The 27,654-nt window shown below is 43.0% G+C and overlaps 1 protein-coding gene and 1 long non-coding RNA gene across 5 annotated transcripts in view; one reads left to right on the forward strand and one right to left on the reverse strand.

The window, feature by feature from the left end:
- Positions 1-27,654, reverse strand: part of Srgap1 (SLIT-ROBO Rho GTPase activating protein 1) — a 297,115-nt gene that overhangs the window by 105,268 nt on the left and 164,193 nt on the right. For all 3 annotated transcript variants that reach the window (XM_031348981.1, XM_031348982.1, XM_031348983.1), the window contains exon 4: positions 25,223-25,285. In XM_031348981.1, coding sequence (XP_031204841.1) covers positions 25,223-25,285 — 63 coding nt within the window. The remainder of the gene's footprint in view (positions 1-25,222; positions 25,286-27,654) is intronic.
- Positions 22,998-27,654, forward strand: part of LOC116075712 — a 34,545-nt gene continuing 29,888 nt past the window's right edge. Inside the window, exons 1-2 of one of the 2 annotated variants that reach the window (XR_004112691.1) lie at positions 22,998-23,085; positions 23,504-23,647. This is a non-coding gene — a long non-coding RNA (uncharacterized LOC116075712). Of the gene's footprint in view, positions 23,107-23,503; positions 23,648-27,654 lie in introns of both variants that reach the window. The other variant, XR_004112690.1, reaches the window with a different exon arrangement.

The raw sequence follows: 27,654 nt of genomic DNA on the forward strand, positions 1-27,654 counted from the left end.
TGTGCTTGTGAGTATGTGTATGTGTGTGTGCTTGTGAGTGTGTGTGTGTTGCGTATTCATGTGTGTGTATTCATGTAGAAGCCAGAATTGGGTGGGTGTTTTCCTTCATCTGCTTCCTGCCCTTATTCTTTTGAGACAGAATTCTTTATCTCTTACCAAATCTAAAATTCATTGATTTGGGTGGACCGATCACCCAAAAGCAGATGAGTTTTAGGGATCCGCTCTCCCAGCATTCCTGCCTTCTATGACCAGCCTTTTAAAATTTGCATGGGCTCTGGATCTGAACTTAGGTATTTATGCTTGCACTGACTCAGTCTTCTTTCCATTCTAATTTCCAAATGTTCTTCTAAAATGTAAGTTCAGGGCTGTAAGGTGTTCCTGAGTGACTATACATACATAACTAACTTGCTAGCATTGGTTATGTTGAGACTGGGCTACACTAAAACCCTTGGTGCGCAGACTGTCTTATTTCATTTCTTGGGAACAACACATACAATTAGTGTGTCAGTAAAAGTGCAGGACATTTATGTTATAAAACATTATGCTATGGAACATAAAGGTTTTATAATACATCTTTTCTATAGGATGGTAAGCTTACATACTAAATCTTCAATTATATTACTACCACAAAAATATTCATGAACAAACTTGTATCCTACTTTCTAGGACAATATTCCTAAGGTAAAACTATAGTGTTAAAGAACACATACTTTTTTGAAATACACTGCTAAGTGCATCCTTTAATTAAAAAACAAAACCAAGCCAATCTATAATCTCTCAGAGTACTGTAAATAACTAGCCTAGCTATCTAATAAATATCTTTGTGGATAATAAAGGTATGCATTACTCTTTAAATTAAAACATTTTTTTGTTGTTGTTTATTATGTGTTCTGTCTGTGAAGCTGCTCAAAGAAGCTGGCGGCATTGGATCTTCCTGGAGCTAGAATCACAGGCAGGTATAAGTTGCCTTTTGTGGGTGCTGCGGTCCTCTGCAAGAGCTGTAAGTGCTCTCAACTATTGAGCCTTCTCTCCAGTCTTGGCACTAATTACACTTATAATATTTATTTATAATCTCTGTATTTCTACCTATAGAAGAATAGTAGTAGTCAAGTTTTCAGAAATTTCCCCATATAATTTCAACGTGCGGCTATATGTAGGGTTCAGTATCTGGGGAAACTCTGAAGCCTTGTACTTTGTGTACAATTAATTGTATTTGCTAAGAGAAACAACACATATAGGCGTGGTGCTCCAAAGCAGCCTGGAATGGGTCTGCAATTGCAGGGGGCAGGTTTTTACATTTACAAGGTCACTTATAAATGACGACGTTATCCAGATTTTGCCTCTGAGGTGTAGCTGTTAAGAAGTGGAGGCAAAAGTAATGCTTTAAAGTAATAAGCTTCCCTTTTCTCATTTGGAAAGATGGGTTTTTTAAATAAACTGAAACCTGAATTAGAATAAATGAATTCATTTAACTCAAGCCAGGCAAAATTGCAATTCTCTGGGTTAGCAGGAAAGGCAGGAAGTGAACACATCCCTGTGGTCCACCAGCACGCTCTCGGGATGAGTGGAGGAGTGCGTCCTGGGCTGGTGGGGAGCCTTCCTTTCCACAACTGTGGTCATTTCTTTAACTGTGCAAAGTCAGTAATGGTAAACTGGAGGAAGGCTTAGTAGCTATGGAGCAGTGCAGCTTCTGATGAGCCATGGGCTATTGGAAAGTCGTCTGTTTTTAGTAATTACTGGACCTGGAGGGGGGTCTGGTTGGCCAATCTAGTTTAAAGGCAAAGAAAATAGTATCAGGAGGCAGCTGGGCAGCTGGAGAATGAGAAGGGAGTTACCCTGCAGCTGGCCAAACAGCAGAGCCAATGATCTACTACACACTTTGCCTTTCAAGGCTTGGCTCTGTTTATATTCCCTGCCTGGGGCAAACCCACACACCATTTAGGCCCTGGTGCCAGTTACACCTTAAAATGACAGGAACAAGCATCCCACACATGGACACATGCTCCACTCAGAGTTCTCAGCTCTCTACATTCCTTGCTAATATGAAGTTAGAAATAACAACATCCACTTGGCTGGCGGAAGACACAGCCCAGACAGGAGTGGGCATCTGAAAGTTTCTTTTTAATCTACCATTTAAAAAAAAAAAAAAAAAAAAGGATCTGCCCTCCTAAGTCTTTTGTTATTTGGCTACCAAGGGTGAGGATAAATCAGCAATTTGCACAAACTAAGTCTAGTGGACAAGAAAGTAGACTGAGCCGTCTGCTAGGGTGATGTGTGTTAAAAGGAGCTATTATAATATAGCACGCACTGGGGGCCAGGTGTTATCAGGTCATATCATACCACAATGGGGGCTTAGTATGGTAGCTCAGGGTTACTTTACTTAGTCCAGTGAACAACTTCCTTTGTTTGGTTTTCCAGATTGACTCGGGATTTCTGCTCTTCTCTTAAATGTTAAGTATTAGGATGGATGAATTAAAAAAAAAAAAGATTGGGAAAAAAAAAGTCCTCAAAGCCTTTTGAGAATCCTAATTGCAGGTAATGAACACAAGTAGAAATTGCATGACCCAAAATGTAAGTCGACATAAGTCAAATGTGTTTGCAGTTAAAATGGCAGATAGACTCTCCTGTTTTTCAGAGAGGTAGAAAGAGCCTTTATTTTTTTGAGGTGCAGCTGAAACCTGTACTTTGAAGGAAAAAAAAACTTCTTCTTCAGCTAATGCAAACACATCCTTTGCATACCAAATGGCCCCACAGGCACATATCTATTCCAATGTAGTCTTAGAGCACATTTTTCTATTTGGATCCTTTCTTGCTAACAGTTCATGTATAATTCTCCAGCCAGTATCCTCGAATGATCATTCCTGAACAGCAGGAAAAGTATAGTCCAGTAGAAAGCGATCCTCAACAAGAGTTGACTCTTATTTCTATATATTTCTATATATTCTATATTTGTGTAAAAGTATGTGTCTGCTGTGTGAGTGTGTATGCACGCATGTGTGTATGGCATGCATATATGCAGGTGCATACATGAAGACCAGAGAAGGCATCCAGTGTCCTGTTCTATTACCTTCTTCCTATTTCCTTGAGACAGGGTCTCTCAGAAAAGTTGGAACTTATCCAGAAGGCAGAGGAAGACCCCTGCCCCCCCCACCCCCATAGTGTGGGGGGGTGTAGGCACATGTGTGACCACACTTGAGCATTTATGTGGGATCTGGGGATTTTTACTCAGTCCTTAGCCACTGAGCCATCTCCCCAGGCCCTCATTATGGATATTTTCATGAGACTGGGGAATTTTATATCAAACCAGTTGCACACATACTGTTGACTATTTTCGTGTTGAAAGGCCCATGACATTTTTTTTTTCTTTTTCATTTTTTTCAAGACGGGGTTTCTCTGTGTAGTCCTGGTTGTCCTGGAACTCACTCTGTAGACCAGGCTGGTCTTGAACTCAGAAATCCACCTGCCTCTGCCCCCCAAGTGCTGAGATTAAAGGCGTGCACCACCACTACCTGGCCAGCCCATGACATTTAACCAATACTACTCTTTTATTTTAAGTCATAATAATAATAATTAAAATACCTGAGCTATTTTTAATATTCTTTATAAGAAATTACTACATATCTGAAAACTATATACATGTTGGAGATCAGTGGATTTAAGCTATAGTTTCTACTTTTTGACTTGTGGCTCAGATTGGAAGAATGCATCACTAATTACTAAGGGTGAGGACCATTTCACACCCACTCACCTCACAAAGTCATTGTGGATTCCAAATTGTGTGCCAACAAGTATTAAACTTCACCAAGCATATCATACATGTAGATACCGTATTTACAGCATATTACCATTAATTCAGAGAGGTGCATGTACACATATGTGTATTTAGCCTACTAAGCATTATTAAATGCTCACTACCTGCTAGACATGGCTCTAAGCCCTTTGCTAATCCTTCTAGTCACTATTATGAGATAGGTGCCTTTATTTTCCCTCCTGCTAACATTCTGACCCATCCTCCAAAGCAATCTTAAATCCCATTTCCTGTTCTAGGGCAGAGAAATCTTTTTCTTCCAATTATCTAGACTCACTTATTGACAGCACACAGACTGCCAGCCATGGGCTACAGGGTTCCATGTGCCATCCAGCATCAGGGCTTTTCTTATAAAATCAGATAGGACTCCAACAAGAGTATACTTTTAGATCCTTAGTTCTATTTCAGAAACAATGTGGACGATGGAGACGTTCAATGGATGAAGGCAGGAGCCCCTTTCGTAGCTTGTTGTTTCATTTAACAGATGCTCACTAAATATTTAGTATATGCCTGCATATTTTCATTCCTGGACACTATTAAGCACCTGAGATTAGACCAGGGTTAAGACAAACATTTCAAAACTGCCTGTGAAAGGCGGTGTATCAGTGATGTTTCTGGTGCCTTGGTAAAACACCATGAGCAAAAGAGAAAGGTGGGAGAAAGAATTTCATTTTGCTCAGGGTTCTGGAGAGGTGAGAGTCTATGATAGTGGGAGAGATGTAGCAGCCAGACATTCATGGAGGAATGAGCAGAGGTCTTAGGGATCAGATCTTTAACCTCAATCACAAATGAGGTGGGGCATGAATTGTAAGTGATATGAAGCTTCGAGTTCTTGAAGTTGACCCCCAGAATTGTCTCTGGCAAGGCAGCGTCTCCTTACAACCTCTTCAAATAAAGCCACCACCCGGGAAACACATGTTTAAATGTCTGAGCCTGTGGGGGACGCATCTCATTCTTGCCACTGCTGAGAGTTAGTATGGGAAGTTTTGACCCCTCGGAATAGAATGCGTAGTGGCTTGGCAGGGGAAGAAGATGACATTGAATATGCATGCTCATGACAGTGTTTCCTAACTCCACTGCTGAGAAACCTGTTTTGGAATTTTGTGTAAACAACTTAAGATGGAGGTTTATTTTTTTAAAGTGCGTGCGCACGCACATATACATACACATATTTATACACATTCACACACATACTTACACTCACCACACACTTACACATTCACCATATACTCACACACATACTTAAACACACACTCATATACACGTACTCTGATACACATGCACATTCACACACACATACACCATCACACACATTCTAACATATACACAGTCACACACACACTGACATACACAGACACAGACAGACAGACAGACAGACAGACAGACAGACACACCACTCCAATCATAACTGACTCTCTCAAGTCATCATTCTATCAGCTCCACCAGGGTGGACTACAGCTTTGGAAGCCATCACTGTTATTTCCCAGGAAGCATTGAGGTCCAAGGTGAAGGAGGACCACTGAGACACCTCCAGAAATGACCTCATGGGAAGCCTGGCTCCTCCAGGAGCTTGTGGAACTTCAGTCTGTCTGTCTTTTTGAGTATGATGCCTGTGTATCATAGAGACCAGGGGACTGACTGCAGCTCCTTTGAAAAGAGCACTTGCACTGGCGTGTGTGCCGTGACCCTTCCCCCTGCCCTCTCTAGCCTTCTTGTTCTTTGATAAATGGGGCCAACCATGGTGAAGAACATATAGGTTTGGGGACCAGTGCTGTGACTGCCTGACTGGGCAGGCTCCTTAACTTCCTTGAGCCCTGTTCATCCTGGTCAAAGTGAAGAGTGAACAGTAGAGCACACAGAGCACGAGGCAGTGTGGGTAGCCCTCATTTCCTTACAATTTCTAAGGCAAGATATAGAGGAAAGAGTAAGGCTTTGGCTCATGATTCAGCTCTGGAGCAGAGAACCACAGGCCACCGTCTCTTCGGAGAAATCTGACGCACGACAAAAACCCATCACCAGAGGTGCATCTGATAGTTTCATACGGAAACTGGCTGACACCCAAGCCAGCTAAGACCTCTTCAAAATGCACAAACAGGCCACAGGGGGCGCTCTCGGAGATGAGTGCACCTGCACTCATGGTTTAGAAAAGCTCTAGCCCTCTGGAGTGTGCATCCCATAATTAGCTCCCTGTTCAACAGATGGCCAAGTTAACTGTAAAAGTAAGTAGACATCAGAGCAGGTTTGAGGGACAGCATATGCCGGCTTGTATACATCTACCCACTGGCAGCCTCATTCCAGGGCTGTGCTAGGCTTGTGGCCAGAGAGGACTCACTGGGGCAGACACAGGCAAGCCCACTCACAATATAAAGCAAAAAGGGCCTGCAATATATGCAGGTAGGGGTAGGCAGTGTGGATGCTGGGGTTGGCTGGATGGGAGTGAGGTGATGAAGGATTCTCAGGGTTCTTCATTAGTTTATATTTAGTTCTGGAAGCCCACTCAGGAGAAACCATTTCTCAACATGAATGATTGTCAGTCCCCACCTCTACACAGCCTCTCTTTCTCTCCCTCCCTCCCAACCCAAGGCTCCTAAGACTGCATTTCCCTTTAGCATTTGTGGCATTGAGGCAAGTTGCTAGGGGCTAAGTCACAAGCAACCAGTTAGTAGGACTATCATGGTGGTGAGCTTTCAAACACCTCCTCCCCTCCCAGGGCCTCTATGCCTCTTTGGGGGTTAAAAAAAAAATCAATTTGCAAAACTGTGTGTTTTCCAAGTAACTTTTATAGGAGAAGTCACTTGGTTATGAGCTCAGACTCCTAAGATAAAATGCCTGAGTTCAAATCCTGCTTCTGTACTTATGCACTGTGTGATCTTGGGCAAGAGACACTTGCTCAGAATAAACAACACAGCAAACAATGCCATTGATATTTCCAATGGAGTATGAATATGGGGGAGAGATAAATGCAGGGGAAGTCCTTCCTCTGGAGCTAGGTCTTCTGTCGAAAGACTGGACCCAGGGATAGGGAACACATTTGCTCTTTATCTTTATCTACCAATAGGATGAAATTTACATCGCAGAAAAAGTCAAACGTCACTCTAGAGTGCAGGAGACCTCTGTCCCAGGCTGTCATCTGTTCTGCAGGCAAATTCATCTCCCCAGGAAACCATCTACTTCTGCTCCAGAAATGCACACGGCCCTCTGCTCCAAAATTGCACACGGCCCTCTGCTTCCTCCTGAGATGCTGTTGATGTTTAAACCCTTCTATGGAGCCCCCAGGTTAATAACTTGATATCCGCTTTGTTTTTCTTTTCTGTTAGTTTGTTTCTGTAGGTTTGCTTTGTAGATCCAGATCATTAAGGGTTGAAATAAAGTTTTTCTTTTTGCCCCTACATAATCCAACCTGTCTCCCAGTTTCTTCACTGTTAAGTGAAATTACAATGTTATTTGCTGTACAGGGCTGTGGGGGCATTGCATGCGTGAACTATCAAATAACACTGAAGGCCAGCTGACAGAAGAGCTGCTGGGTAGGTGCCAACTGTAGAGATCTGAAGAAAGGGCCCTAACACGACTCAGTTTGATGCTAAGCAAAGACTTCTCCACAACTGGAGGGAAATTTCCAACGGGGTAAAAAGAGGTGAGGAGTATGCTGTTAGTATTTTGTCTAAGCTCAGCCCCATAGTTACCTGGCAACAGCAGGTGTGCCTGGCTCACTATAAAAGGGGCTGCTTGCCCCCTCTGCTCTCTCTTGCTCTTGCTCCCACTCTCTCAACCCACTCCCTTCCCCCACCTCTCTACACATGCTCATGGTTCATCACTCTTCTACTTCTCGACTCTCTCTCTGTCTCTATTACCCCTCAACTCCTCTCCCCATGCCCTGAAGAAATGATTTTACAGTATATATATAATACATATATATAATATAATATATACTGTGTATATTATATATATGTATATATATATATATATATATATATATATATGTATTATATATATATGCTGTATCTGGTCCCTCAGGGGGAAGGGATGCCTTGGCATGGGCCCTCAGAGGCACTCCCTTCCCCCATACCTGACTACACCTCCACCAAAACATATTCCTTCTCCCCTTTATCTTTTTTTTTGGTCTTTTGAGACAGGGTTTCTCTGTGTAGCCCTGGCTGTCCTGGAACTCACTCTGTAGACCAGGCTGGCCTTGAACTCAGAAATCTGCCTGCCTCTGCCTCCCAAGTGCTGGGAGTAAAGGTGTGCGCCACCACCGCCCGGCTCCTTTATCTTTTTATAAACACATCATATACTAAGAATTTCTTAGCCATTTTACTCTTTTGAATGAGCGAATGGACCAAGCTGAACGATCTGGCAGGATGAGAGACTGTCTGTGAAGCAAGTTTATCAAAGGAAATATGTAGTGCACTATGACTTCGTTGATGTGGCCCCAGCATGACTGTCTGACTTTATCATCAGATAATACTTAGAATTCACACAAATGCTTTGAACAAAAGACATTGTCTGGGACTCTGGACCCTGCTGGCTAGGGATAACCAATCTCCCAAAACACAGGGCACCGAGAAATGCAGAAAATAAACAAAATACAGGGAAAGACAGAGAACCCACATGCCAAAGAAGTTATAAGGCTTATAAAAATTATGAAAATAATTACATTCGGTTCAGTGTAGCGTTAAGGACTTCATTTTTGGAGTAATTACACAGTGAGCATTTTTAATGGAAAGAGCCAGTCTATGGAACAGCAGTTTGGGGTCAGTACTGGCGATAATAACAAAATCTGTCTTAACTTCAGCCTTCATGTCTCATGCTGGGGCCTCATCTGTGGAGGACAATGTGAGGTCTCCCCACAGGACCAAAGTTACAGAGCTAGCCAAATCACACTACCTCACAGCCTTTGCTAAAGAAAGATAAAATGCAAAGTAGAGGCCTAAGGCTGCCAGTCACTTCTGGGTACAGAAAGCTCTATCAGAATGAATTAGAATACAACTTCTTACAACCATTCTCAACCTTTGGGTCATGACCCCTTTGGAGGTCAAATGACCCTTTCCCAGGGGTTGCACATCAGAAGATATTCTGCATGACAGATATTTACATTATGATTCATAATAGTAGCAGAATTACAGTTATGAAGTAGCAAAGAAAATAATTTTATGGTTGGGAGTCACCATAACATGAGGAACTCTGTATTAAAGGGTCACAGCAATTAAAAGGTTGAAAACCACTATAAGGAGAAAAAGGTAAGACATGGAGGAACTAGAGGAGGGTATTAATAAGCCTGACCCATTGATATCATAACATATATCAGGCTACCTTAAATGTGGCTATTATGTTAGTCTACTCTTAGGTGAAATCACCTAACACAGAGCTGATTGGTGGGGGTTGGGGGATAGGGCAGAGAGATGGATGCTTTGAAGCCATGGCAGGATGAAGAAACAAAGCAAAATATAAAAAGACAGACATTGAAGACACACCACAGAGAATCTTGTGTCTTGGCTGCTCTCTGTTCTAGCTTCCTTTCTGTTGTGATAAGACAGACAGACTAAAAATCCAATTTAGGGGAAGAAAGGTTTTGTTACTCTTACACTTCCAGATCACAGTCCACCATTCAAGGACCTTGAGGGAGGCATAGAAGGCAGAACCTGAAGCAGAAACGGTAGGGAACACTCTCAGGCTTGACCACATGCAGAGGCTTGTTTAGCTTTTGTATTCAGCCCAGGGCCACCTGCCTAGGGATGCTACTACCCATAGTAGGCTGGGTCCTCCTACATCAACAACCAGGATAATCCCCACAGAGGCCCACATGTGGTCTAGCAGGTTCCTCAGTCATGGCTTTCTTCTTCCGTAACTCTAGGCTGTGCTATCTCAACAAGCTAACTAGAACACTGTTCCTCCACATACTACTCTCATGGCATCCTAAAGTCAAAGAATTGTACCTGAAACCACTGTACATTGGGAATCCTCAAATATGAAAATCATGGCTGTGCTTGTATTTTTCCCCCTGCTGGAGACAAAATGCTTTCTTCTCCATGCCTAGGAACCAGTGTCTTCAGGCATCCAGGGTAGGAGTATCTCCAGGACAAAGCCTTGTGAGCTTCTGGCTCTTAGCTTTTTCCATTACAAAGGACATGGTTGTCCCATATATCCCTTTAGGTCTTTTAACTCTAAAATGCTGCTGATCTTGAGCTCAAGTCCAGATATCTTATGAAGGATCACACATGTGTATCAGCTACCTTTCCATCACTGTGATAACGCAGCCTGTCCAAGGGATCTCACGGAAGGCAGAGTTTATTTGGGTTGTGGTTTCAGAGGAATAGAGTTCACTGTGGAGAGAAGTGTAGCAAGAAGCGGCAGGCATGGAACAGGAGCAGAAGCCATTCACAAGGATGGAGCAGAGAGAGTGGACTGAAGTATTGTGTGATCTTCAAACCCCCAAAGCCCATCTCTAGGGATATACTTCCTCCAGCAGGCTGAACCCCTAAACCTCCCAGAACAGAGCCACCAACTGAGCCAAATCTGAGACCATAGAGGGCAGGCATTTCTTAGTCAAACCAGGACAATAAATAATACCGTTACCAGTAGCTAAGGTGTGTTCTTATTTTTCATGATAAATTTTAGTCCCAAAGGAAAACAAGCGTAACAACAAAATAGACTAATTATCAGCCTCTACCTCAGCTGAAGGAGCCAACAGACAGACCACCACACTGTGAGATTGCTTTAGAATCCTCTGCGGGGGTTTGATTCTATAACACATCCACTTTGTCTCACAGAACACACCCAGAAAAGAACAATACCCTCCTCCCCTTCCCCGCCCTGCAGGCTGTCTTGATCGCTGGCTGCTGTATTGATGAACCATACTTGAGGAAATCTATCATCCTAGTGACTTTAATTAGCTCTCAAACTGATTATTGATCAATCATCAAAGGCTCATTAGGAAGCAAAGCCCTGTATTCTTTGGCAGGGTGGGGCTGACATACAGATGTGCTGTGCTGTGCTTCTGTTTTTATACTGTTACATTTGCATTAAAGCCGGGCATTAGTCACATGGAAACTGCTAAGCTGAATAATAATTTTAAAGTGTTAACATTAATTACAATTAGTTTCTAAGACTGCTACTTTAATAAAACCTTTTAGTGAAAAGTGGGTAATTTAGCTTTAAAAGGATAAATTGTTTTATGCCTCATTAGAAAGAAAATGTTTCTATTTGTAACAAGACAAAGAACATACAAATTAATCTTCATCTGAGTTTGTGCTATTCTTAACAGCTATCAGAGACGGTTTCTAATTTAAGGCTTTGAGTCATGGGCGAGGGTCGAGGGTCGCTGGTCCTGTTCATCTCTAAGGGACGCCTGATGAGCATGTGTACCCAGCAAAGTTCCTCAGGGCCCCTTTGTTGTACCCCAAAGAAGCCTTGTCCTATTTGACTTTATTAACATATTAGATCATCAGTGCTACATGTTATGTAGCATATATGTGACAACATGTGATATTTTATTGTTTCTGTTAGTTTTTCAGTGTATAAGATTATTTTTCATAAGTACAGTAAAATAATTTAATGAATACTAAAATATGTACTCACTTTAGAATTATCAGATGCTTCTCATATAAAATGTCATTTTACTTAATAAACTCTCTCCAAAATTGTTTCCCTTTCTTTTTTCATAAGTATTTCATTGTAGACAGGTAAAGAGGCAGGGCTAGAGATTTTTTTTTAAAGGCCAGCTTATTCAACACTTACTTTTAGATCACAGAATAGGCAATGTTCTTGTAATTCCACAGGGGCATGGAGTTCCTGTCAGCGGTAGTGTGCTTTTGCTCATACAGCCTGAGATGGTTTGAATATGCTTGTCCTAGGGAGTGGCACTATTAGGAAGTGTGGCCTTGTTGGAGTGGGTGTGTCACTGTGGGTGTGGGCTTTAAGACCCTCATCCTAGCTGCCTGAAAGCCAGTCTTCTCCTAGCAGCCTTCAGATATAGATGTTGAACTCTCAGCTGCTCCTGCCCCATGCCTGCCTGGATGCTGCCATGCTCCCGCCTTGATGATAATGGACTGAACCTCGGAACCTGTAAGCCAGCCCCAACTAAATGCTGTCCTTGTAAGAGTTGCCTTGGTCATGGTGTGTGTTCACAGCAGTAAAATCTAACTAAGACATAGCCATTCTTTGTGGGATCTCTTTTCCACCTGCCCTTTATCAGTAGATGAAGGTGTTGGCTTCTTCAGGTAGCGTCCAGAGGGGAGGCAGCGATGCAGCCTGGGAGTGAACATCAAACACAGGATTATCCCCCTAGCCTGGCTCAGCACCATCAGGACTGTGTGTCAGTCATTCACTTCTTCCAGGACTCCAACACATGCTGAGAGGCCCCTCCTAAGCCAGTCTGCATGTGACGAGGATGCAACAAAGACAACTGTAACAGTCTCAGAGCTGTGGCAATAACATTCTGAGGACTCTCCATTTAACTCACTTAGGGCACAGATTATCAGATTTTGGTGAATGTCAAAATTCCCTAAATCCTGCCATGTTACATCACAGTCCCTTTGCCCATGCTTATGAAAAACACGCCCTCTTGAAAAACAAATATACTGTCTTAAAGACAGTCCATTCTATTTGATAATAAGTTCAGGAATCAGGCTATTGAATCCAAAGTTTAGTCTTATTTCCTGGTTTTAGCATCTCTAAACCAGGAAAAAGAGAAATCTGATAGACGGTATGATGGTTTGTGTATGCTTGGCCCAGGGAGTGACACTATTAGGAGGTGTGGCCTTGTTGAGTAGGTGTGTCACTGTGGGTGTGGGCTTTAAGACCCTCATCCTAACTGCCTGGAAGCCAGTATTCTGTTAGCAGCCTTCAGATGAAGATGTAGAACTCTCAGCTTCCCTTGCATCATGCCGGCCTGGAGGCTGCCATGTTCCCACCTTGATAATAATGGATTGAACTCTGAACCTGTAAGCCAGGCCCAATTAAATGCTGTCCTTATGAGAGTTGCCTTGGCCATGGTGTCTGTTCACAGCAGTTAAAACCTAACTAAGACAGAAAGTTATTATGGCAAGAAAATGAACATAGCCCAAAGCTTGTAAAATTGTAGCTAGTACAGTGGATGCTTAATACGTGCTATTGCAATTAATAAAATATTCTACTGTTCTTTCATATCTTGCTGCAGCCTGACCATTGGTATCCTTGCAAATAAATTCATATTTTAACCCCCAAGGTCATAGGATTAGGGGGAATATAGAGTGATTAAGTCACAGGGGCCGGGTTCTCATAAACGGGATTGCTGCCTACAAATGAGATGTTAGCCTGGCCCTGCCCACTACAGAGGAACACAGTGGGGTGCTATGAGCCAGAAAGAAAGGCCAGGAGGCCTTAACAAGACAGTGAAACCCACGCATGTCATAGATCTTGTGTTGCCCTCAGTCTCCAAGCTGTATGAAATGGGTTTCTGTTGTTTTCGAGCCGCCAGAGTTTTGTTAAAGCAGCCCACACAGACTCAGTCACAGTCACTGTCCACATGCCCACAAGAGCCCAAGCCCAGGCAATGCCCACTTATATATTCCTACCCACCTGGGAGAGGCTGGGGAGAAAAGGGATCTCTTTCCTTTTGTTTGTTTTGTGGATCAAAGAAACTCACCTACAGAAAGACTAATCCTTGCCTTACAAGTCAGTGGAGTAAGTCAGTAATGGGAAGCTACCATTCAGAAAGTTCTGGTATTGAAAGGAGCTTTCATAGGAAGCTCAGAGGCACTAGAATACAAGTTTAATCTATTGTCTGTATACGGAATCCACACCAGCCAGGGCCACCCTGAAGAATGGTGGCAGGAGCTAAACAGCAGCCTTTAGTGGCAAACAATGCAGTTTGAGCATCTGGGGATGTTGGAGCAAACAGGGGATGACAAAAGGCCATTAAATACAGAAGAGGCTCAGAGTCACCTGACACTTTAAACAGCTCTCTCCAAGGAAATGGTTCTCATGACTTCCATGCTGCATGCGTGTGCTAGGCATCCAAGTGACTGCGGCTTATACACAGTTTACTTATGAAATGCTTAAACCGAGCACACAAAACCCTTAGGTTCTTAAAGTGATAAAAGCCTCCCTCACCCTTGCTCAGCACAGCACCACTTTAACGGGAATGGGACCTCAGGCGGCAAGAGAATCCTTTTCTTTTAATGAACAATAGTCTGAAATTTGACACCTATCCTCTTAAGTCTCAAGCTGAATGCTTCTCACTCTGTTATGAAGATGAAAGGGAGGGAGAGAGCAAAGGCCCTTTGTGAATCTGGGCAAGAAAGCTTTGAGTTTTCAGCCTGCTTTTGATTGGAATCTCACCTTTTTATTTTTTAAAAGTTCTATATAATTGTATGCTTATGTGACTGCGCAAGTGTGTGGAGGCCAGAGAGGCCTATGCCAGTTGCCCTCCCAATCTCTCTGTAACTAACATCTCTCTCTCTCTTTCTCCCTCTTTCTTTCTCTCTCTGAACCTGCAGCAGGATGATTTACTGGATTGGTGGGCCAGCAAAGGTTGCAGGCATTCTGTCTTTACCTCCCAGAGCTGAAATTACAGGCAGAGGTCACTGTGCTTGGTGTTTTATGTTGGGGATGAGGGCCTGAACTCTGGTCTTCACGATTGTGGGACTACCATTGTTGGTATTTAGTCTAGGCTCCACCCTAGTTGCCTGGCAACAGCCAGGCATGCCTGACTCACTATAGAAGAGGCGGCTTGCCCCCTCCTTGCTCTCTTGCCTTTTTGCTCTTGCTCCTGCTTCTACTTCCTCTCTCCCCATTCCGCTCCCCTCTCTTTCCACGTACTCATGGCCAGCTTCTACTCCTCTACTCTCTCTCTCTCTCTCTCTCTCTCTCTCTGCCTTTCTCTGTTGCTACTTTCTCAACTCCCCTCCCCATGCCTTGAATAAACTCTATTCTATACTATACCATCATGTGTCTGGTCTCTCAGGAAGAAGGGATGTCTCAGCATGGGCCCACAGATGCACTCCTTCCCCCAACACCTGACTGTACCTCCACCAAACATATTCCTTCTCTCTTATATTTTTATATAACACAACAACCATTATACCCCATGGAGCCATCTCCCTAGACTTCGTCTGTAGTTCTGTGGTAACCTTATCTAATAAGTGTCACAAAACCATCGAGCCACTGATTTTCTTCCTAGATAGGACTCTAGGGGGAAATCTGTGAATGGACCTTGGCCTTTCCCCCACTCTGGGCTTTGACCCTGCTGCTCCATTTACTGTATATCTGGGTCTCTCTCTTATCACCTCCAAGAATGTAAGACTCGCTGTCCTCGGGACTCTTTGTTAGACTCATCTCTGTGGCTCTTCTCAGTCCACACTGCAGACTTTTCTTGGCATCACCGAGGTCTGCTGGTGTCACCTATCGTTTAGTGCATAACGGTAGTCCCTCAGAATCCCCAGGGGACAGGTTCCACAAGGCCTCATAGGTATTGAAATCTGGGTGAGGATGCTCAAGTCTTCTACATTAAAGGACACCTTGTACAGAGTCTTTGTACACACTCTTATATACTTTAAATCATCCCTAGATGATTTACCATACCCAGTGCAATGCACATGTTGAGTACATAGGTGCTATACTATGTTACCCGGAGAACTGTAATAATAATACCAGGTCCATGGCTGTCCAGGAGAGATGCTGGTTTGGGGACCATTTTTTGATCCATGATTGGTTGACTCCACAAATGAAGAAATCACGGATACGGTGGCCAACCATGAGGTCTACTTGACTGTAAAATCCCTAATAAAAAGGTACAGGATGTGGGCTAAAAGCACAGACTCAGCCTGGTCTGGGACTTCCTGTCATGTCTGGCAAGGTACTTCAGTCTCTGTGGCTCAGCTTCCTGCCAGAAGAGTTGAAAGAGCTAATTATGTAAATGGCTCGGAACAGTGCCAGGAAGGAGGTATGCAACTGCGACCCAGAGAGCCTCTGAACTGGCACAGAGTATTTGAACTGGCACAGAGTCTCCTGCTCTGACCCGGCCCACACCTCACAGGAATCCACTCACTGCTAGTCTGAATTCAAGGCCCAAGTTCCACTTTCAACCTGGCCATGAATTAGCTCTGGGACTCTACTTCCAAAAGGAGGAGATTAAGTTGACTTCTAGACATCAGTTTAGTACTAAAATTCTACCAGACGTGGGCATGTTAAATCCAGACTATTACATGAGGGAGAAACCATGTGAATTTAGGTAGGTTGGAATGGATTGCCAGATACAATTGACTTGGATCTTAATTTCCTTTATATGATTTATTTTCTTTCTACTGAGAATCACTTCTAGTCCCATCTTGAGATAATTAATTGAGGAAAAGTGTTTATTCTATGTTCTGGTTAGTACTATGTATATTTAGTATTATATTTATGTCATCTATAGGTTTGATGAGCAACAGCAAACTAAGCTCCACAGCTTAGTTACCCAATAAAAATAAACCCAATTAAGATGTCTGTCAGTAACAGATTCTAATCATTTAAAAGCCACAATTCTATATTCCAGAATACAATACTTTGGGCAAAATACTTTGTAGTTTTCAAACATCCTCAGTACAAACATTCTTTAGTATTTTAAAAAATAATAATAATAAAATGTGCACATTCTTTTTTATCTCCAAACCAAGTAATTTTGGGGAAATAAGTTCATATTGTTCACTTAGTCATATTTTTGTCTGTGTATTTGCGGTGTAGAAGCACCAGCCATAAGTGACTTTCAAATCTCATTAATAAAATGAAAACTCTTAGCAGGAACTAAAGGGTACTGGAGCATCATTAACTAGTGGAGTGCCCTAAAATACGTCTCTGTAAAATTGTCAAATAACTGTCGTCATGGATCCATGAAATGTTAACTTTGTAAGCTGTAGTCACTGGGACATTAACACAAAGATTTGCTAGCCCTCCCTCCAAGTCAGTTCTGGGGCTACTGACCAGGAGACTCAGGATGCCTGCACCTTTTTGTTTCCACTCAAGAAGCTAGCAGCCAAAGCAAGGGGCACACATAATGGAAACAGTTTGTTGTCCGTGATCCCTAACTAGACTGCCTTTGAAAACTCTCTTTCCACGTGGCTTCATGGGGAATTTGGTATTCAGTGAGGGTTTCAGAGTGGGAGATCTTTACATACTCCTTCCTCCTTTCTGCTTTCTGTGCAGGATTTTGCTCTGAGACTCAGGTCTTTTTGGAGTTCATCTCAAAGGAATTAATTTTCATCTTCATTACAGAAATATAGATTTGAAATACTCAAAGTGCCCTTGAGGTAAAAGAAATACTACACACACACACACATGCACACACACACAGAGAGAGAGAGAGAGAGAGGGAGAGAGAGAGAGAGTTCTTTGAGGCTCACTGAGAAAACTGATATAAGGCAAGTGTCTTAGAACCTCCAACCTTGCCTGAGGCATGCCTCCTCAGGAGCTGCTAGGCTCCTGCTTTGTAAACTCAAGACCAACTGGAGGCTTATAGTTCTCTGAGACCAAGAGAAAGGCTCAAAGTAATAGCACCATCCTTCTCATTCCCATTAAAACAATAACCATCTCCTGTGTTCTCATGTGAAACTATGTGCCTCCAACATATGTGAAGGCCAAGGTGGGCTGTGCTCCCTGCATAAGCCTCTGGGATGGTGCCTGCCAGAGCTTCTATCTGTCATTTATGTGGCTGGACAAACAGGATTGGGCTCAGAAGGAAGAAAGCACAGGTGAAAGAATCAAAACAGTGGATCGCAGCAAAAACCAGTCTGAACTGGTATGACACAAGGTATGGACTGTAGGCAGCTGCCCGGACGATCGAATCCAAGACGCACACAGCGGCAGCGATAGACGATTCCACTGCGCATGTGCCCCTCCCGAGCAGGCTCATGCAAATTAGGTGTCTCTGGAGCGGGTGTATGCTAACCAATCATGTGCCAAACCCGAGCAGGTGCGTGCTACCACGCCCCTCCCAAGCAGGTGTATGCTAATGAGGCGATTGCCAGGGAACCAATCCAGGAGGACTTGAGAGCTCAGACTTGGGTATATAAGGGGCGCTCCACAGAAGAAAGAGCAGCGGCCATTCCACGCCACTCCACCGAAGCAAGAGCAGCGGCAAGAGCAGCAACAAAGCAGGAGCAGCGGGGCGACTCCACAGAAGAAGAGCAGCAACGGCTATGCAGAAACAACAAGAGCAGCAGCGGAGATTACGCAGGAGCAAGAGCAGCGGTGACTTCGCAGAGCCGCTGCAGCAGCCGCCACCGCAGCCCATCCTGCAGAAGTGGGAAGAGCCGTAACACCTAAAGAGCCATAACACTTAGGAACCTAAGAGAGTTGTAACACTTGGGTACCTAAAAGAGCTGTTAACACGAAAGAAAATTTCCTGAGTAAACCGTGGAGAGAAGAATTTCCTGAGTAAACCATGGAGAGAAGAAGTCTCGGTGTTTGGTCGCTATTGCTGCCCCGTACAATGGACAGTGCCATGTTCAGGCTAAATGAGAGACAATGCTTTTAAGGTACTCCAAATGGACATACCCAGGTCTCTCTCACACACATTCTCTTTCATATACACACATATTTTCTCTCACACACACATACACTCACAAACTCATTCTCTCCTCTCTCTTTCTCACATACACACACTCTCATACACATTCTTTCTCATACACTCTCTTACATACATACACACTCTCTCTTTCACACACACTCTCTCACCCTCTCTCTTTCCCTCTCTCACATATACACACTCTCTCTGTTTCCCTCCCTCTCTCTCTCTCTCTCTCTCTCTCACACACACACACACACACACACACACACACTTCTCCCTCCATTTCTCCTGGCATCCTCCCTAAGGCAGAGGTCCAGACGAATGATAGGTTTTGGAGAAAGAGCTGGGATTAGATTTTGGATGAGTCACAGGCTGTCTGTGTGACCCTGAGCTAACTGTTCAGCCCCAGCTCCTATTTGTAACACAGAGATTAGGTCTGCCTTTGTCATGGGGCTGCTACGTGAAGTCAGCATCAAGATGGATGTGCCCATTGGACCATCAGGGTGTGCACACCTCATTTCTCAGTTCTCTTCCTTGTGATTGAAGAGACCTTGAGGATGGATTACTTCTCAAGTAGTCACGCATGCCACTACTGATGCACAAAGTGAGAGAGAATCAATTACACACAATTAACTGACGGTTTCATGTGTATTTACTATACTTATGTTAATCTCTATTAGGATTAGCTCACTACCGACACTAAACTCTTTTGTAAAGTTCCATATAGCCTATGGAATGTACAGAAACACTAACAGAAGATAAGTAGCTGTATATCATATGTTTACATATATAAAATTTCAATAATCATATATTTATATATGTAATAAACATATAATTTAAAATACAGGGTAACCTTGACTTTAACCTGAGGTTTTGGTATCAGGACAAAGCCTTTATGGGGGTGTTGAAGGCACTTGTTTTTGAATGTTCCCTCTAACCAACTCCCTATGTCATATACCCTGTATCTCAGTTTTTCTTTGCCTAGCTACCCAGCACCAGCCTGATGCTATTGATTTCATTTTCTTACACAAATTACCTCCTTGCCTCCCAAAATTTACTCTAAGGAAAAAGAAAACTGCATATTGGCTAAGTAAACCATGACCCTCAAATCTAAGATCTGTAATCTCCCAAATTTAGAGTGTCAACCCGATGTTTAAAAATTTTGGACCTTTTGGATCTCAAGTACTTGAAGTAAATATGCACTCATCTGGTAAAGTCTATGCAAATGTTCAAAAATCTGATCTGGCTCCAAGTAGTGTGAAAAGGAAGACTTGGAAGTAAATATGCACTCATCTGGTAAAGTCTATACAAATGTTCAAAAATCTGATCTGGCTCCAAGTAGTGTGAAAAGGAAGACTTGAGTTGCATATGTATAAAAGCTACGTGATTACCACCAGTAACACTGTCCCTGACTTCTGTATCCAGTCCACGAGACAGAGAGGGACTGGTGACCATCCCTGCCCACTGGTAACTAAGATGAGGATGGTGAGGATGAGAGGAATGGTCACCTGTTGTTTACCCACAGTCCTGAGTGATTTTGTCTACATTAGCTCTCATACCTCAGTGGTCCAACATACCACTATTTGCGTTTTCTGCTTACATCTTCTCAGTAGAACTTGACCCATACAGATATACTGGATTTTATTCATCGATCTCCCTCCAGTGCAAGGAACAGTGCCACATGTGGAAAACAGTCAAAAGTCTTGAATGAACAATTAGTCTTTGCAATGTTGACTCTTATGAGTAAGTGGAAGAGTTGGCTACTCTTATGATTGCCACTGCAGATGAGAAACTGAGGCAGAGGTGGGAGAGGCGTGGCTTAAGAGCCATCCAACCCTCCTCCTTCTCTGATGCTTTATCAAATTGTATGGTGGCTAATTTTAAATGCCATCCTGACCAGACCAAGTGCAGCCTGGTTAAGTTGTTAAACATCACTGTAGGTCTGTCTGTCTCAGAGGGTGTTTCTAGATGGTATTACCACTTAAGCCAGTGCACCGTGTCACTCCTTATGTAATCCATCTGTATCCTGTACTGCACAAAACAGCCGGGAAATGCTGACTCCAGGCGCAGTGTGTGGCTGGGCCAATGGACTCTCACACATGGAATCTGATTGGGACTTATAGGGCCAGCCCTCCAGGGTTTCTCAGGCTTTTGGACTCAGACTAGAAACTGTACCATTGCTGCTCTGGAGTCTCCCTAGCTCAAGGTCTTGGGATGTTTGTTTTCTCCACAACTGTGATAATTAGGCTGGGCGGGTGCCACACACCTGTTATCCCAGCACTTGGGAGGCAACCACATTCTTGCTTCCTATTAGGTATTCAAGGTTAGCTTCTACTATAGAGTGAATTTGAAGCTAGCCTGAGCTACATGACATCTTGTCACAAAATTACTTTGCATGCATGCATGGACACATGCATACATGTTCACTCACACATACATACACCCTCACTCACATGTGCAGCCTCACCGCCCCATTGGTTGAGATTCTCTGGAGAAACCATGTCTAATATAGATGCTCAGAGAGGTGAAGTGCTTTCCCAGGACTATACAGATAGCAATGACCAGAGCTGAGATACAAATACAGGTTTGCTGATGGCTAGCCATTTTAACATGCTATTGCTGGTTTCTTCTTCCTCCTCCTCCTCCTCTTCCTCTTCTTCTACTTCCTTCTCCCGCCTCCTCTCTTTCCTCCCTCTCCTCTTCTTCTTTTTTGGATTTTTCTAGACAGGTTTTCTCTACATAGCCTTGGCTGTCTTTGAATTCACACTGTAGACCAGACTGGCCTTGAACTTAGAAATACTGTCTCCAGAGTACGAGGATTAAAGGTGTGCACTGCTATCACCCAGCCTATGGCTGGGTTCTTAACACCACTATCAACCTTGTTGGTTCTTCTGTGTAGCTCTATTTCAAATGCTCAACTCAGGATGTATGTTAGCAGCTGAGACTCAGAAATGGAGGCTGAGGATCCCGGATACCCCTTTACCTTTGGCCCACTAGGTCCCACCCATTAGCTATTTATTTGGATGAGTACTACTGCTAAGCAGCACAGGTGGCCAGCCAGGTACATGTTTCACTTTTCACTTACTTTTTATAATTTTTATTATTATTATAGCAATATTAATGCTATTATAAAGATGTACAAATGGGCAGGTAAAAACTGACTTAATGTATTCTCATTTGGGGGAGGCAGTGACATTTAGAAATCTGGTTTCAGAATGATTCCCTAAAACTATACCAACAAATACAAAGTGGCAGTGAAGGCCCCCAGGCTCTGGAGCCAGCTGTGGTTTGAGTTCTCACTTTACTAGAGACTGTGCAAGCCAGGGCAAGCCTCGCTATGCCCTTAGGTCCCACAACTACAGAATAAGGGTAAAGAGTTAACAGGTGATGCTGTGCAGAGATCACGTAATGTGTTAGCATAATAACAAGCGCATGCACAATAAGTACACAGTAACTCTTAGCTACTCTGGGAGGCACAACTACCTATGAGTAACTTCCTAAATCCCTGTGAAACAAACAACAGACAACCATTAGCAATGCGCTGGCTAGCAAAAGACTGCAATTTCTAGGCATCCTTGAAGCTCTCAGGGACCATTCTAAGTTCGGACCCATGAGATACATAAGAAAGCATAACGCAGGAGTTTCCTCAGGCCTGCCTGATAGATAGGAGCCTGCTCCTCCCTCTCCCCACTGTTTCCAGGAATGCAGAGGCCATGGCCTAGAGTTCCTGTAACTATCTACGACTCCAAGGACGGATGCTGCAATTGGGTTTCCCCGAACAACAGCCTGAATCCTCTTCTGGATATCAGCTCTGTGCTGACAGTCTTCAAACTCTTAGGAGAGAGTGTAAACTTCTAATGCGTTTGTGCCGTTAACTTCTGGCATCTCTGCTATTCAAGGCCAAACTAAGCTTAAGTGCTTTGGCTTGTCCCTTGTGGTAGTCTAAAAAAAATCCAGCTAGAGGCTTGAATCCATTTTGAATCCACATTTTTTTGGCAAACAAAAGCAAGATGGGGCAAACATAGAAAAGGAGCTAGCTAGCTTGCACATTTTCAAGACCTCTCCTCCCATGATATCTCATTTTGACTAGTAAATGTCAGTCTTACGCCATAATCCCGTCTCCCCCATTCAGAACCCTAAGCCTTATTGCTCTATGTATCTTATTCCATTCGTCGAAGCATTACACTGTATGTCATGACATCACCATTCACAAACTTGATGTGTCGGATTGGGTTCTAATGTAGGAGCGATTACTGTCACTTTCTATTGTTTGCCTGAGCACCTGCATGCTACAGGCTTAAAGCCTTCTGGGATGTCTGAATAATAAGCTCTATGGGAACAACATTTTAGAGTAGGAAGCCCATGCGTAAGACTGTCGCTTACTGTGAGGCTGACTGTAATTTAAAATAGCCTGCTCATAAATAAGTTAATATATTTCCCAAATGTTCACCTCCTGAACGCCCAGGTGGTTTCAAGGGTTTGTGAGCAAACGAGGGATGGAGGGATGAATGTTTGACTAGGAAAACAGACAGCAACCAAATTCCCCAAGGCAATGTACTTAATACCCTCACTTTAGTGACCATTATGACATCGTTAGCTGTAAAAAATTCTACATGTGATACAACCAGAGGATTATTTGCTCCTAATCAAAATACTAGTCAGTGGTTAAACTAAACTGTGCTGCTTCAACCCCTGGACCACTGTTCAGCTGTACTGCACTTTTATGCTTTCTCCGTGTACACTGAGGACGTAGGATGTAAGGATTTCATTTGGGCAGGTCAGAATTTGTGTGTCTCTGATATAAGGTGTAGGAAGAGACACATCTTTGAAAGTGTGTGTGGTATGTAGTAGGGTGGTGAGTGTGTGTTTGTGTGTATGTGTGTATATGTGTGCCGTGAGTGTGTGTGTAGTGTGCATGTATGTGTGAAGGGGCTGAAGGGGCTGGAGGAGGGGGAAGTTCTCATTGAAGGTGGTCTGTGGTCTACACTGAGCATGCTCTCTGAAGTGAATTTCCTTCTTTCTAGGAGCTCAAAAACGATCTCAACATTGCCTTTCCCTCTATCTCTTAATTGTCACACTGACTCTGAGGGGTTGAATGACTGACAAGGTCATCCAATCTCTAGTAACCTTTTCCAGGACCTGACTGCTTCAGATTTTATACTAACTGATTACAGCCCTGAAAATGTGTCAGCTGACTCCATCCAACTCCCAGGGCCTGCCAAATACCCAAGCCCAGTGGACAGAAGGACCTAGGAGAGACTGGAGAGATGTCATATCTGGTGATGAAGCTTGACTCCTATGTCTCTGACAACACAAAGGTACAAAGCTCCTGTTTATTGTGTTGTGACAACCAATAGACTTGTTTGGTGAACTCTTAGCAGTGGGTTTGGATTGCTAGGCAGACAATTCCACAGAAAGTACAATGCAGACTTCAGTTGAAGACAATACATACTCTGCCCGTGCCCTTCTCAGAGGCATAACGCTCATTTAACCTTAAATGAAGAAGATTCTAGAAATGGTTGAAACCCCTTGGGTCATTAGAGATTGATAAATCACACAAATCATGAGCAGGCAGCTGGCCTGTGTCATCTGAAACTCTACTTCATGAGGTGTTTAGTATACTGCTAGACCTCACAGCATGAAAGTTTTGCAGGCTGCACATAATCAAAGTTTCTGAAGGAGAAATTAACATATAGAAATTATCTATTCAATCCAAAATAAAAACGCAGCAAATGTGTTCTATGAAAATATAGTTATACTCATATAAAATGTAACTGCATCCTTCAATATCATCTGGATATAAAAATCTCAGAAAGGAGCTGGGAAGATGGCTTCAAAGTTAAGAATGATCGCTGCTCTTTCAAAGGACCTGAGTTCAGTTCCCAGCCCCGATTTCACGCAGCTCACAAAAGCCTGTAACATTGGTTTCAGGAAATCTGACACTTTTCCTGGACATGCCAGGCATGGATACACACATGATTTGTGCTTAGACAGATACACATATATATACATAGATAAAAATAAATCTTAAGAAGAAACAACTTTAGAGCATTTTATGAAAATGTTACTTTCTTAAAGTAATATTTAACATAAAGTTTAATTAGCTAACCAACTCCTTTAATCAACAAGTGTTAATGGGACACTAAAAATGTGACTTATCAAATTACATTGTATACAGATGAACTTTTAGGAACAAACAAAATTTTAAATTAAGAAAAATATCAGTCATTTAAAAAATATAAAGTGGTTTTTAAATAGTTTAGTTTCTTAGGATGATACATAGTACCCTAAGTAAAATGTTAAGTAAAATAAAGCAAATTATTACAAGGATATAAAGATATTTCCATGCCCCCCCCAAAAAAATTAGTGCGATGTCATTACCAAAGAACCAATTGAGCTGGGATGGTGGAGGGGCACATGGAAGAGAATAAAAAAAGTGAGATACAGCTTTGTATTCTATGTATGCAAGTTGATCCTAGGGTCAACCCTCAATTCTGTAAAATATAAATAGACAGAAATTAAAATCCTACAATAAAGCAACTCTAAATTGCTTGCATGGAAGAATAACAATTTAAAGCAAAATATTCAAAAATTGAATCCATATCTCATACAATCTAACCACTTACAATATGACTAATTGAGGAATCTATGTTCTGTATTCTTAAGCTATTTATTTAACTGTGTGTGTGTGCATGCTAAGTGCACACACGCTCAATGACTGGTCTCTGGCAATGAGGAGGGGTGGGCAGAGGAGTGTACTGAGCACACGATCACCTGCTCTCAGATTTAACCAGAAGGGCATCCGTCAACACTACGGCTTGGAGGAAGGTCTAAAGTGAGCAGAAATATAAAGCTTCAGGAAGTCCACAGAAGCAGAGAGAGCTTGAACTCACCGTGTACAGCTCGTTAAGAACCTTCATTAGGTCCTCATGAAGCTGGAACGCAATCTCTTTGCTCTACAAAGAAGAAGAAATTGAGAAAAAGAAATTACAACCTGTGAGGAAATTTGTTCTTTAATTTTTACACATTTTAAAGACCACGAACTTAAGGTAGGAGGATGCATATAACATAATAGAAACTCAACGCATCCAGTCTTTACTACCACAAAACACCATCAGCCCAATCATGCTTTCTCACACTGAGGAGTTTGGCCTGATAGTCTCCCTAGATGTTCAGGAACAAATGGCTGACAGCCTGGATGGCTTCCCCACAAGTCACATCAGACCTTGTGGGAGACAATGGTTGACGTACACACGGCTAAGTGTCATGCTCCCTTAGGTGAGTTGAAGGCCAGGCATGGTGGTGCTTGCCTTTAACAATCAATGCTGGCAATTAGGCAGGCTGAAGGAAGAAGACAGAGAGTCTCAGGCTAGCCGGAGCCACTGTCTCAATTAAGAGACAGAAGCCAGCACTAAGGCACACACATGCCCCATACACACCCTTCAGACAACAGTGACAATAGGAAAATAAATGGAAAACAGAAAGCTAAAGAGGGAGAATTTGAGCAACCAAGTTTCCTCTTCAATATAATCAGGAATTTTGTGGCGACTCTTCAAACAGCAAAGTTAGAGGTGATAAACCTGGTTCATTAAAGACACTTCCCAAGCTTCAGGGCATCGAGTCCTCTCAAGGTCTACATGCTTCCACCTCTGTGTTGTGTTGAGAAGACCAGTCCACAGATTTGACTCTTGCCTCTGCTTATCCAGAGTTGATGGAGGGATGTTTGAATATTGTTGTCAGCAAGCTCTATTTTAAAGGGAACCACATCCACACGTTTATCTCTGTTTTGAGTTCATCCTGTGGTCATCTATAGATCGTGGAAAGAGTTCGTGGTGTGGCTTCATCTACTGTGGGGGATGGTAACAGGAGCTCTGGGCTGTATAGGTGTCTATACTACCTATGGGAGTGGGTACCTAGGAATGCAAGACTTAAGGAGACTGTCAATCTCACCCAGCCTGGTCATTTTGGCTCTGTACAACAGGAAACTTTAAACAAATTATTTATTCACTTACATCCCAATATCAGCTTCCCTCTCTCTTCCAAGTTCCCCTGCTTCTTGCAGATCATCTCCGATTGCCCACCTCTTCTTCTCCTCTGAGAAGGGGGAGCACTCACTGGTGATCATGCCCCTGCCCCAGCAGATGAGCACTGCAGGACTAGGCACATTCTTTCTCATTGAGGCCAGACAAGGCAACCCAGTACAGAAACCACAAGCAGGCAACAAAGTTAGAGACAGTCCCTGATCCAGTTGTTGGGGGACTCACATGAAGGCCAACCTGTACATCTGCTACTTTAAACCTTCGATGGTCACAAGAGCAAACTGAGCTGCTTTGCCTGAGGGGACTGAGGCAGTTGCTACGGCTGCGGAGAGCATCTACTGAGCACTGTGGAGAGGGAATTGCCATGGCCATTCTTAAGAAACTGAGACTTAGATCAAAGTGAGTCCGTCTATATTGGCAAGGTTATTGGTTCAGGTCTCCCTAACAACAAAAGGCCAAACTGATAAGAGGAAGACGCATGGGAGGCAAAATACTACAGGAAGAAGACATCAGAGTCACACATAAGTGCTGAGAAATTCCAGTTCATTAGCTACATGCCACTCGGTTTCCTTTGATACTGGATGGCGCTGTGTACACCAGGCTCTAACAGTGTCTCAATCTTTAAGGTGGATTTAGGAATTTTAAATATTGCTCTGTCCGTGACATATGAGTATGTGGAGACTAAGAATCACTCCTGAACAAAATGGAGCCAATGAAATCAACAGGAACTCGATCTCTCCAAGTTGGGACTCTGAATGTATACATTACAATCTCCTGTGACTTCAGCCTGGTGTGTTTCTTTTTAATATCAATTTTCATCCAAAGAACTGGGCACTGATTTAAACTCTCTAATGGGATCAAAGGCCACCAAGGAGTCCCACTCAGTTACCCATTCAGGTAGCACATCCAGAAGGAAAATATTTCTTGGCTAAGATTTCCAAACAATAACAGAAAAAAAAAACATTGGTTCAACTAATCTCATCCCAACATATTTATGGTCAGAGTAAAGGCTTAGCTTGAGGCTCAAACAGCCATCCATGTGACTCTTGGCTAAGCATCATAGAACAAACTCTGTGTGTTGTACATTTTTACAAGACTTCAGGTGACAAGGTAGAAAAAACGTGGCATAAACTTGTATTTCAACTTCATCATTCACAAGAGGCCTGTCTCTCCCTTTCTACTATTTGTATGTCTGTCTGTCTGCCTGCCTGTCTGTCTCTGAGTGTATGTATGTGTATGAGTATATATGTGTATGAATGTGTGTGTGTGTGTGTGTGTGTGTAAAC

This window comes from Mastomys coucha, unplaced genomic scaffold, assembly GCF_008632895.1.
Source record: "Mastomys coucha isolate ucsf_1 unplaced genomic scaffold, UCSF_Mcou_1 pScaffold4, whole genome shotgun sequence".
NCBI classification, from domain to species: domain Eukaryota; kingdom Metazoa; phylum Chordata; class Mammalia; order Rodentia; family Muridae; genus Mastomys; species Mastomys coucha.